Below are 13,029 nucleotides of genomic sequence, written 5' to 3'. Positions count from 1 at the left end.
TGCCAATTACATCAAAATCCAATGTTTGTAGCATGGGCCGCATAGAAAGATCCCTGTAAGAATGAAAATCGGATATGACATAATTAAATATTATAATGTCTGGGAAGAAATCTGACTCGTTGAATTTTCTACTTGCAGGCATGATTCTAATCAAAAATAAATAAATAAAATTCCATTAGTGCCTCTCCGGCTTCAGGCTTCAAGAAGAAAAGGCAATTTGGAAGAAAGGGTTGTCCTCCAGTGGGAAATCCCAACAGGTCCAAAGCTTCCTTTAAGGAGAAAGAGAACAGAAGGACAAGCCAGCGGGACAGAAAGTGCCCGAGGCAGAGCGATCCAAGAAGGATGTTTGAAGACTTGATATGTTAATTTGTTCTAATATAGTTATCATTTTATTTTATATATACATACACACACATATCTTTTAACATCATGTTCTATTCTTTAAATATGCACAATAAAATTTATTTTTAAAAAGACTTAATGGTGGTGTTGGGGGCTAGTCTAAAACACCAAGAACCATGATTTTGTTAAAAGACAACTCAGGTTACTTCAGAGGTAGAAAATATTCTACCTTTTAAAAAACTCCTAAGACCAAGTATTGTGGCACAAGAAAAATGCCAGGCGGATTACAAACCAAGGATGCAACAGTGATTTTTATTCTGAAAATGAGCATTCTCATTAAATTCATGCTCTGTGTAAAAGAGATTAGCCTATTCTTACAGGAAGAGCCGCTGCCACGGTTACAACTGAAAACTAGTCTTAGAGTCTCAGGACCTCAAGTTATGGGAACACTTTTGTTAAGAACAACAAGGAAGAAAAAAGTGAAGGATCATTTTTGTGAACACAAATTGTGCACTCAGCTTTCTGCTACTTGAGCTCACTGTGAAATAACCTATTAATATAACAAAGTGTGCTCAGTGAAGCACGGTCCCCACGGTGGAAAGGGACAATGCTCAGTGCCTGGCACCTCTGCGACTGTCATGGGGCTTCAGTCTGGTCTGTCTTTTTACAGAGCCCCTTTGCAATGTGGCCGGATGGAGAGAACGACCACTTACTCTTCTCCAACTGAAACCGTTTAGAACCATGCCGCAAGGGACTGAAGGTTTGTGTCCCCACCACATTCAGATGTGGAAATCCCAATGTGATAGCGTGAGCAGGTGGAGTTTGGGGTAGTGATTGGGTCATGAGGGTACAGTCCTTATGACTGGGGTACTGGGCTCCCAGAGGGCTCCCATGCCCTTTTCCACCATGTGAGGATACATTCTAGATCTGCACCATACAGGCAACATGATTTTAGATTTCCACCTGCCAAAAGTATGAGAAATACATTTCTGCTGTTTATAAACCACCCAGTCTATGGTACAATCCTAGGTTGCTTAACCACAGGTATGCATTCTGGGAAAGGTATTGTTGGGCAATTTCTTTGTTTTGCTAACGTCACAGAGCTTACTTATACTATTCTAGATGGTACAGCCTACCACACACCTAGGCTGTATGGTACAGCCTATCGCTCCTAGGTTACAAACCTATACACACGTTACTGTACTGAATACTGTTAGCAGTTGCAACACAGTGGTATTTGTGTGTCTCTAAACATATACAAACATCAAAAAGATAAAATGACAGTATAAAAGATAAAAATCAATGCACCTGGTCAAGGCACTTACCATGTGTGGAGCTTGCAGGACTGAAGTGGCTCTGGGTGAGTCAGTGAGTGAGTGGACTAAGGTAATACCATATACCGCCGTAGACTTTTTAAATACTGTACACTAAGGTTAGACTAAATTTATTAAAAAAGATTTTTCTTTCTTCAATAACAAAGGGAGGAAAGTTTACTGTAACTTTTTAAATTCATAAATTTGTAAAATGTGGTTTGTAAACCTCATTTTAGAGTCCAATGGCTTATAATCTTTTAGGGTGTAATTATTGCTCCTGAATACCAGCTATGCCTCAATTCCATCCACCAGAACTACGAGAAAACAATTTCTGTTCATTGTGAAATAACCTATGAATTCGCAAAGTGTTTTGTGTTTTAAGCTGAGTGTTATTACAGCTCCCCCTTGCCAATTGGCATGGAGGTGTAATAACACTTAGCTTAAAATACAAACAAAAACGTACCGTGCAGCTGTGCCAAAATATCTTCTTGTTTATACTCCTGAAAGTTTTTTTCTATTAATTTTTTTTTTGTTTTGCTTTTTAAACCTTTTTGTTAAAAACTATGACACAAACACATTAGCCTAGGCCTATACATGCCCGGGTCATCAGTATCATTTTCTTTGTGCTCCCTGCCTTCCCGGGGGAGGTCTTCAGGGGCCATGAGACACAAGAAGCTGCCATCTCCTATGATAGTGACTTCTGCTGGAATACTTCTTGGAGGACCAGCGTGAGGCTCTTTGTCAGTTAACCTTTTTTTTTTTTTGAGACAAAGTCTCACTCTGTCACCCTGGGTAGAGTATCCTGGAATCATAGCTCTCAACAACCTCAAACTCTTGGGCTCAAGCGCTCCTCTTGCCTCAGCCTCCAAGTAGCTAGGACTACGGGTGCCAGCCATGATGCATCTTGATTTAATGCCTAGCTAGTTTTTTTCTATTTTTAGTAGCTCTTGCTCAGGCTGGTCTCAAACTCCTGAGCTCAAGCAATCCACCCACCTTGGCCTAGGATTACAGGCATGAGCATATGTGAAATATGCTTGCCAAATAATCGACTTTCTCTTGCTGCAAGTAATTTAATTAGAATTCAATTCCGCAGAATGCATACATCATTTTACATGTACCTTGACTTATTTTATTTGCTATTTTTACTTTAAAGATGAAATGGAGTTATTTGGCCTAGCCTATAGTTAATTTTTAAAAAAGAATAATAATAAAAGTATAGCATAGTAAATACTTAAACTAGTAACCTAGTCAGTTATTACCATTATCAAGTATCATGTATTAATTGTATGTGCTATACTTTTATATGACTGGTAGCTCAGCAAGTTTGTTTACACCAGGACCACCAGAAACATCTAAGTAATGCATTGTGCTACAACTTTATGATGGCTACAGCAGTACTAGTGGTGATAGGAATTTTTCAGCTCCATTATAATCTTATGGGACCACTGTCATATATGCAGTCTACTGTTGAATGAAAGTATATGTTGATGTTTGTATATGTTTAGAGACACACAAATGCCATGGATTACCAGGAGCGTGACTGTACACTGTTATACTACATAGCAGCCTGAACTAACGGAGAGACACTTGTACCTCCTTTTCTCCTATGTCAAGATTTTGGTACATCCAAGTAATTCCTGATATTTGGAACATTGCACTTAACTCATTTGAATCATCCAGGAAAGCCTGAAATCATGTTTCCATCACTGTCTGAGGGTGCACAGGACATGTAAAGAGTATGTGGCAAAATGCTAAACAAGACAGCATTAAGAGTTAGTCTTTCAAATTAAAAAATGGCAATGGCCTCATTCCATTTTTAAAGTTTCATGAGAAGAGAAATTAAGTAAAATTTTTCAATGGCTAAAAAATAAACACTTCAATGTAACTCTAACAGATTTTGTGCTAAAGGTATATTTCCTACCCTTCTCCTTTCTCCCCACTGCCATGTCCCAGTTCTTAGAACTGTTTACCACTCTCTGCTTTGGTACGACAGCTGGGTGGTGCAGCCTGATGGCTGAGGACAGCACTAAGGGTGATGGCTTCAGCAGACTGATAAACCAAGAGGGTCCTGGCCTCACTTACTACTTGTAAATGGCTTAGCTACAAGTAATTTGGGACCAAGAAAGTATGGGGAAAAGATACTTTTTATCCCCCACTGTTTCTGGAATCATAGAAACACATTACCTTGGAAGATTTGGGGCCATATTAATCTGGTTCGTGGGCAAAAACCCAAAAGATAGTTCTTTGGTGTCCTTGAAATGATCCTTCTAGTGGTGTATGGACAGCACCCATGTGATGCCCGGCGTTTGGGTTTGTGTTCACTAACACCAACTGCATCTCAGGTCTGCATGTCTGCTCCATAAGAGGAAGCAATTTCCAGACAATTTAGTATTTTGAACTGTTCCCAAAGAAGAGTTTTAAACTCCATCCTTTAGGGTTCCCTCGATACCCTGATGTTTTTGTTGTGAAAGTCACGGTGAAAGTGATCTGAACTTTGAAAATGATCTTTTCCCTTATTGGTCCATTTGTGTGTATGTGTGTTTCTCCTGAAAAACAAGGAAGGGGCAAAAAAAAATATCTCTTTAGGAAATATAAGTGAACTGATATGAAGCACCTATCTGACCAGCACGCATACTGCCAGAAAGATTAAATTCAAATGAGCAGCATGTGGCATGCATAATAATGAACACACATCCCTCCACCCCAAGTGCTCTGGAGGATGAATTATTCTGGATAGAATACTTCAGGGCCAAATAACTCCATTTCATCTTTAAAGTAAAAATAGCAAATAAAATAAATCAAGGTGCAACATGTAAAATGATGTATGCATTCTGCTGAATTTAATTGAATTCTAATTAAATTACTTGCAGCAAGATAAATTAGATTATTTTTGCAAGCATATTTCAGATAAACCTAATGAAGTTCTAGGAGTGAAAAAGGCAGAATGGGCCTTGTTTAATGACTCGGTTGCTGATATATTCCCTTGGCATGAATAAGAGGTCAGGACGACCTTGGGGCATTTCTTCTGAGACAGAACTTTAGAAAGGCTGGCTAAAAAGAGACAAGGTCTTACTTTATGGTGATAGTAAAATAATATATTGAGGCTTTTGGTTATGTGGTTTTCCTCTTGTCATCTTTTTTCTCTAAGGTTTTGAGTTCCCTGGAATTAGGACAGTTTCTCTTGAGAAGGGAAACAGGCAGGGCTAAAACAAATGTTGCCGAAGTATCCCTTCTGTTCCTAAATCCCACAGAGGGGGTATGTTAGGAATAGGGAAAGGGCCCTTTTTTGTCTCTGCTGCACATTGGAAGAAGAGTTGTCTTGGGCCACACATTAAACACTCAAATACTAACAAAAGCTGATGAGTCAAAATTTAAAAAGTCCTGTACATAATTTTCATAATATCTTACCGCCACAGATAAACAAAAAGGCCCTCACATAATCCCATGTGGCCTGCGGGCCACAGGTTGGACACCCCTGAGTGAAGAGGGCACAGAAGCACCAAGTTAGGGGAAGATTCCTCAAGATCAAGGTAGATTCTATATGTGATAAGGACTCAGACCCACCCCTTCATTCCACTGTGAGGAGGGGAGGTCCCAGCTGGTATAGATTCATGTGCCTAAGGGTGGCATGAAACCTGCACAGCTTCTGGATTCAAGGACAGTGCATGCTTCAAAAAGCATACTGGTAATCAGTGCATTACCAGTACTGGTAATCAGTGCATTTCAATAAGTCTAAGACTCTGAGTCATTGTTGGGCTCTAGAAGAAAAGGTGGGGTTGGAAGAAGTCGGAGGGAAGAGTTAGGGGTGAATTGGCCATGGGGAAGAGGAAACTCTCCTCCTTTCTTCTCTGGCTGAGAGAGGGAGTTTCCCCTGAGTCCAGAGCCCAGAGAACTTGGAGTCACATTTAACTTGTTTTGTGAAATGTTGCAGAACAAAAGGTCTCCATTTCTTCCACTCTCAGAAAAGTTTATTTCCACTTTGGTTAGCTTAGAAGTCATGAGCATCTTGCTTCCCTAAAATCTCTCTATTTGTACACCTTAGTAAAATGATCAGGATTTTACTAGGGACAAGGACTGTAGTTTCTTTGTTTTGCAGTGGGGGGCAAGTCAAATTCAAGATGATGGAGAAGGGGTAGAAAACAAAGATTTGCAAAGCTAAAAGGTGCTCCAATGATGGGATGGAAGATGAAAGAACAGCAGATGAGGGACATTATGTAATAATAACTAGGAAATCAGATCTATTGGTATGACGATTATTCATTTTCCTAAAACAACAGATAAAATCAGAGGAGAGTGGTTAAAGGACCTGTGGAAGTTACCCAGCCACGAAGGAACAATATTGCCTCATCTATATTCCAGTTCCATAATCAATCTGGGGAAGGTGAGAAATGAGGCCCTTTGAAGAACAGAACATGATGGCTGCTGTGATACATATTTCATAAAATGTTTTCCTACAGAGTGTTCTGCACATTCCCCGTGCTGCCCGAGATACATTAGTGAGAGAGATGAGAGGGGCCAGTTTTCTCACTAACCCACCCTTTCATGCTTAGCACAGAAACTTTTGGTTCAGTTGACAATCCCAGAATGCATCTGCAAGCATTTTCCCATTTGATATTTATGGAAATATTTATGAAAAGTCTATGACTGGAAGTAGAGCAAGACGCTTGAAATGCTGAATATTTATGAATAAAAAGGGGAGGAGTAGAAGGGGGCTAATGAAGGGGAAAAAAGGCTCCATCCTCTACCAATGTCAACATTTCTTCAAGATATAGTAAATGGACTCGACTATGATAAAAGTAGAAACTAAAGGATATACAAAGATTTACTCCTATCAAGACATGCATGTTGGCACAGAGACGTACAAGTCCCAAATGGAGACAATCAAATAAACCGAAAGGTATTTTTAAATGAGCTATAGGGACAATTCTATGTTGACATGTCTTCAAAGAGGAAAGAGATGCAGGCATAGAACTTTGTGCTTAGTGAGTTAGCGACCACAGAGTTCATGCAAGATAAGGGTAGGAAGACTTCTGAACTCTTCACAAGTGCTCAAAGGTGGACATAGACTGTTACTAAAACCATGAGCGTTACACACACAAAACAGAGTGCTAATTTACAGTGTGCCATGGCCAGTTAAGGGCCTGGAGAAAATACCCATGCTCTCAGTGGGGCATCATGGCAATGGGCTGAGCCTGTGTCTTTCCACAGTTCTAGGTTGTCAACCTCAAACCCTGTGTTCAACACCATGGCAATGATCTAAGATCTTATTTGAGATCTTACGTGTCTCTGCCTTCCCTGAAGCCCAGTGCATGGAGCTCAGCCTTTCATAGAACCTCTGGAAAAAGTGAATATCTCACTCCTGGGCCTACGAGGAAAACTTGATGAAGAATTCCTCCTTCCCAACTACGTAGCACAGGTGGTCAATATCTGGTGCTATTTTCCTTCTACAGAAGTATCTGGACAATTGGTGAGGTATGTGTGGGAGAGAATGTGAATTTTGCACATTATATTTAGTGATGGTGAATATCAGAAATCACCCAGATGTGCTGTGCAAGCTGGACTTGTGTTCCATTCCCTGAGAAGCAGAGGTCTTTAGAGTGTTTAGAAACTGGCAGGTGCTTAATCTGTGCTTGTGGGGACAGATGCTGAGCTGCGACTGGGCAGTGGGGTAAGTGGGAAGTTCAGTCGGCCTGCAGAGAAGCTGAGCCAGATGAGGGGCAGACAGGGGCCCAGATACCACCCAGCAGAGTTGGCCACTGCACGGCGTCTAGATGCTTCCAGCGGTGGAGATATCACCACGCTTCTACTCTCTACTTCATGAGCATCTTTTTGTTAATAACATCAACAATATTTCTGATATAGACGCATATTTATAAATAGAGAGTTCAGAAAGCACTGATGTTTCTTGACTGGTATTTTAGAGAGAAGGCTGTGACTGACAGTCTGTAACCTGGAGAATGATTTTGAAGGATAGAAGGATTATTAACTTCTTGGTTTTATTAGCATGTTACTAAGTAAAAGACACATTTGAAATTCAGATATTTTGAGTTTTAATGACTCTGTGGTAAAGACGTGTGTCCGGAGTATACCTGCACGCACAAGACAGGACGTGAGGCAGTCTGCTTTTCAGAGTCCCTAGCAGGATGCCCCAGCTATTTCAGAAATACAGATCATACCACAAAGAAGGTTTGCTCATAATCCCAGAGAGGTGAGGTTCTCTGTTCCTGTTCTTGACCTCTTCCTTCCTGACCTGCACTGTCTACTGAGTTAGCCTCTGCTTAACTCCTGCTCTGAAATAAGCTTTTCTTTCAGTATTGTACTTGACTAGCAAAAATAACAACAACTGCCCCCTCCACAAAACCCCAACAAAACAAAACAAAAAAATCAGCTTTTCAACTTTGTCCTTCACTTTGACAAAACAAAGTAGGCTGGGTGTGGCGGCTCAACCTGTTATCCCAGTGTTCTGGGAGGCCGATGTAGGTAGATTGCTTGAGTTCAGGAGTTTGAGACCTGCCTGAACAAGATCAAGCCCCCTCTCTACTAAAAACAGAAAAACTAGCCAGGTATTGTGGCAGGTGCCTATAGTCCCAGCTACTCAGGAGGCTGAGGTAGCAAGAAGGATTGCTTGAGCCCAAGAGTGTGAGGTTGCTGTGAGCTATGATGCCATGGCATTCACAGCACTCTACCCAGAGCAACAGAGTGAGACTGTATCAAAAAAAAAAAAAAAGAAAGAAAGAAAGAAAAAGATAGAAAGAAAGGAAGGAAGGAAAGAAGGAAGGAAGGGAGGGAGGGAGGGAACAGTTATATTTTAATCCCTGAGAGACAATATCTAGGTGGAGGAAGAAAAGGCATAGGAGGCAGCCACACAGACTCTGATGTTCCAGTGACCACAGGCCTCTGAAACTGCATGGTTCATTTCTGAGCTGCCAGCCAGGTGTGCACCTCTTGGAGGGTGTTTCTGTTAAGCACTGTAGTTTTCTAGTCCCTGGCTCCACACCCTGGGAAAGTCCAGTCACACAGGGTCATACTCAGAGAGCAGAGCTGAACACAGAGGGGGCTTCCTACCTGCTGACCATGGTAAGTTGCAAGGTCTAGGGCTCTGCCTCACCCACCTTTGCATTCCATTTCTTAAACTCTTGCCTATCGCATAGCATCATTCTGGAGCTCAGAACTATTTCCTGACCAGCCTTCCTCAACCACCTGCTCCTGTGAGCGGCTCCTCGGTGCGCTAACATATTCCCCTGCCCCATGTGCCCCAGAGGGCTGAACCAGAGCTGGAGGCCAACACTTCTCATTCCCCATTTCCAACTGGACTTGACAGAAGATAAATTGAGTGTTCCAAAGGCAGAGAGGAGAGTTTCATCGTAAGTGAAGAGATAATGGACCATAAGATGCAGCCAAACCACTTTCTTCTCTGAAGCAAGACACTTTCCGACCAGGCGTTTTTGTCCCAGGCCCACCCCACGTGAGGCAGCTCGCCTTTGCACATGGTATGACTCTGATCCACAGAGGTAGACTCTTCTTTCTCTGGCGATGCCACCCATTCCTCTTGCCAATATCTCTTTATTAACTTCAGATTTCATAAGTATTTGAACTTTCAGTGATGAGATTTATTTCATCTTCTGGAAAGAACTAGAAGGACACACACACACACACACACACACACACTGTTTACATTCAGACTGTCTTGTGGTCACAGAGACACTTAGGAAGGAAAAGTACCAGGGTATGAGGAAGACGCAGGTATTAAACAAGAAAGTTCTCAATGGCCAGACAGGCCAGTCCTACCAGGACATGCAGAGCGCTGGACAGTCCCAGGTTTGCCACACCACATCTGCCCCTACACATCCAGGGAGTGCCCTCAGTCCCCAGGTCCCAGATAAAAGACTGTGACAGGGGAGGTCAGGACAGGAATGCCATCGCTCAGACTGAACCCAACCACGAACAGACTGAAGAATCCATAAGTTTTTATATTTAGCAAAGTCTATGAGCAGCAAAAGCAACAAAAAGAAAGTGTTCTGGATCTCGGTATTATAAAAAAGGAAAGAGACAAAAAATCAAAACTATTTCTACTTGAGAATAAAAGCTGTTTCCTGAGAACGTTCTTCCCTCTGGTAATTCTGCACATTGTAATATTTCTTTGCAGGGAAAATTGGCCATTTTATTCTATCAATATGATTAACCTTTCTATAAACTTGTTCTAAGTAGAAATTCATTTTCTTTCCCATCTAGAAATGTTGCCATTTATGCATCTAAAAACCAGTTTTAGTGGAAAGAAATGACATTTTTTTCAGAACCTAAAAATAGTTGTGCCACTTAATTTTGAAAAACCTTCTCAGTCCAGCAACAGTTTTCTACTTGTTCGCAGCACTAGGAATATATGCTCCTGCAGCACGGCTTCCTCTTTCATTCTTTCCTTTCTTTTCTATCTTTTTTCTTTGCCATCAGCCAGTTTCTGCCTGCAGAGCTCTGTGGATCAGATCCTGTCTCTGGCAGATCATAGATTTCTGATGTTAGGAAAACACTGTTTCAGGTCTGATGCAGAGAGTGATCAATACACTGTATAACTCCTAGATCTGTTCTTCCTAGACATTCTGAACTATTGGAGTTACATCTTGTATCCAGAAGCAATATCCAGGGAGCATATGGGACCAGCTGTCAATCCCTTTCCTCCCTCCACCAGAAGGCCCTCCTGCAGCCTTAGAGTCCCTCTTGGCCTTCTCCATGCCTTCCTTCCTCTGGACACAGCATGGGCTCCTCTAAGGTCTTGACTGCTCAAAAAAGTTCTGAAACTGGGCGGCGCCTGTGGCTCAGTGGGTAGGGCGCAGGCCCCATATACTAAGGGTGGCAGGTTCAAACCCAGCCCCAGCCAAACTGCAACAAAAAAATAGCCAGGCATTCTGGCAGATGCCTGTAGTCCCAGCTACTTGGGAGGCTGAGGCAAGAGAATTGCCTAAGCCCAGGAGTTGGAGGTTGCTATCAGCTGTGATGACACAGCACTCTATCAAGGGCAATAAAGTGAGACTCTGTCTCAAAAAAAAAAAAAAACAAAGAAAGAAAAAAAATCTGAAACCAAGCTGATGCTGAGGAGATAGTGAGGTAACATGCCAACCCTTCTGCATTTCTGCATTTCAGCAAATGGGATAGAGACAACTAAATAAAAAGGAACGACTGTAATAGTGGAACTTGACAAACTAGTGAAGGATATAGTTGAAAATAGAATCTTCCAGATACTGTTCAAATCATACCCTACAGGCATCTAAAAAAATATGCCACAAAATGAAAGGGAATAAAATGTTTCTACTTAATTGTTCTTTACTGGGAGAAATAAGTAATTTTAGAAATTTCAGTTCATATGCAGTGACAATAACAATAATCATAACTAACACTGATGAAGACATTCTGAGAGCTGTACATGGATTAATCCCACAGTGACCCCATAAAGCGGGAATTTTTACTATCTGCATTTTGCAGCTGAGGAAACTAAGGCACAATGAGGTTTAATAACTTGCTTCAAGATCACCCAGTCAGCAGGTAATAGAATCATACTCTAAACTCAATCTAAACCCAGCACGAGTTCTTAACTATACAGCCGCACATACCCATAAACACACACACCTCACACGCGCACACGAACATTCCAAATGTGCAATGCACTGCTTTACTCACATCACTACTTTAGTTTTACTTTGTTTTTTCTCTTATATTTTTCCCTAAGTCTCCACTGTTAACAGTTTTTTTCCATCCCTCTCCTCTGAAGGGCTATCATAGGATGTGAGATATGAGTAAGAAGCTAGGGAAAGAGGAGATGCAATCCATTCTGAAAGACCTTCATCTACCCGCTTGTGCCTCTTGAAATAACAGCTTCCTAAGAGCAGGGCTTGTTCTTTGAATTATTTACTAAATCTGTGTATCTATTCTTGAGGCCCTTAGAAACAGTAGTACACGTATAAAAGATGGACTATACACCTGACACTTTGGGAGTTTACGGGGTTTTCTTAACCAAAGACTTTAAAATATGTGCTGTCACTTATTTCTAGAAATGCCTGTTTAAGAAAAAAATTGTTGATCTTAGCATGAGATAAAATGATTCATCATTAGGGTGCTATTTATATTATGATATCAGTATCTATTTATGCATTTGCATGTGTATGTATGAGTGATAATGTAATATATTTATAATATAATTGAATTAATTTATCTATATGTATCTTTGATACAGAATGCAAAACTTCAGAGTTATTAATACTATGTCAGCAGATATTCATCAATTTATACTTACGAAAGTAAAAGAAGTGAGTGCAACCATGTCTAAATAATGGGGTGAAACTCATATCCTTGCAAACAGCAGTGCAAACTGGGAAACAATAATGTTTATACTTTTTGACGCTCTTGGCAATTGCCTATCAGAGAACTTATTATAAGGAAGTCATCTAAAAGATGGAGAAGCTAGTCTTGCATCACGATCATTATTCATAATAATACAAAATTGGAAATGACCTAAATGTTATTATAACTTAATGGCTCATTAAGTTATAGTGAATCAACTTAATTGAATAGTAGGCAGCAATTTCCGAGCATTGCCAAAAGATTGTAGAGATATAAAAATGCTTAAAATATAATGCTGAGTAAAAAGCACCATAATAAAAATGGTTTCTGTGTTTGACTACAACTGCACAAAATTATTTTGTGCACATTAACGAAATTTTTTTCTTTTTCTGTGCTTCCTTTGTATGCTGTAACTTTGATGGATCAACAAAAGATTCTTGCTCTTTGAATCCATTCTCCTCTATTAAGTTAATCACAGAGTAACCTGGAATTGCAAGAGAAAACATGATGAATGAAGACAAATTTATGTTTTTGCAAAGTGTGTTGTTGGACCAGCCAGAAGGTTGGACCAGTTCATTTCTACTTTAGCCAAATAGTGACAGTTCATATTCTTGGTGGAAGGGCAATGCTTACCACCTTTCCATAGCAGATATTTTATGAATATTAATCAGAAGATTATAAATTATTCTAAAATTATCCTGTAAATTATTCTGTAAAAAATTCTCTAGTTATAGAAAACATAAAATATTTATAAAATCTTTGCATCCTGTTCCCCTTTCTTTATTGGCTCTGGTTCTGTTGCTTTTATTTAAATGATTTATGATCTCTGAGCTCTTCAGGGTAATCCAGATCAAATCCTTTATGATGGTAGCACACTATAAAAAGACACTAGAAATAATAACAGTGGTTCATGCATACAAAGTAGTGGCAGTTCTCTGAATACAAAATTGCAGATAAAATTGAACAAAAACTGAAAATAAAACTTTGTTAAGAAGTACATACCTCCACATTTCTGAATGGTAGGCATTATGTAATAACATTAGCC

At 40.3% G+C, this 13,029-nt stretch overlaps 1 protein-coding gene across 2 annotated transcripts in view; it reads right to left on the bottom strand.

The window, feature by feature from the left end:
• The window catches only part of SLC35F1 (solute carrier family 35 member F1), a 414,246-nt gene that overhangs the window by 190,820 nt on the left and 210,397 nt on the right, over positions 1 to 13,029 (bottom strand). Inside the window, exon 3 of one of the 2 annotated variants that reach the window (XM_003781626.2) lies at positions 6,192 to 6,200. The exons of the other annotated variant lie outside the window; for it this stretch is intronic. Coding sequence (XP_003781674.1) covers positions 6,192 to 6,199 — 8 coding nt within the window. The 5' untranslated portion in view covers position 6,200. The remainder of the gene's footprint in view (positions 1 to 6,191; positions 6,201 to 13,029) is intronic. 2 annotated transcript variants of the gene reach the window in all.

This window comes from Otolemur garnettii, unplaced genomic scaffold, assembly GCF_000181295.1.
Source record: "Otolemur garnettii isolate 467f Iridium unplaced genomic scaffold, OtoGar3 scaffold00002, whole genome shotgun sequence".
Lineage (NCBI taxonomy): Eukaryota > Metazoa > Chordata > Mammalia > Primates > Galagidae > Otolemur > Otolemur garnettii.
The sequence above is the reverse complement of the archived record's forward strand: the minus strand, read 5'-3'. Positions and strand labels throughout refer to the sequence as shown.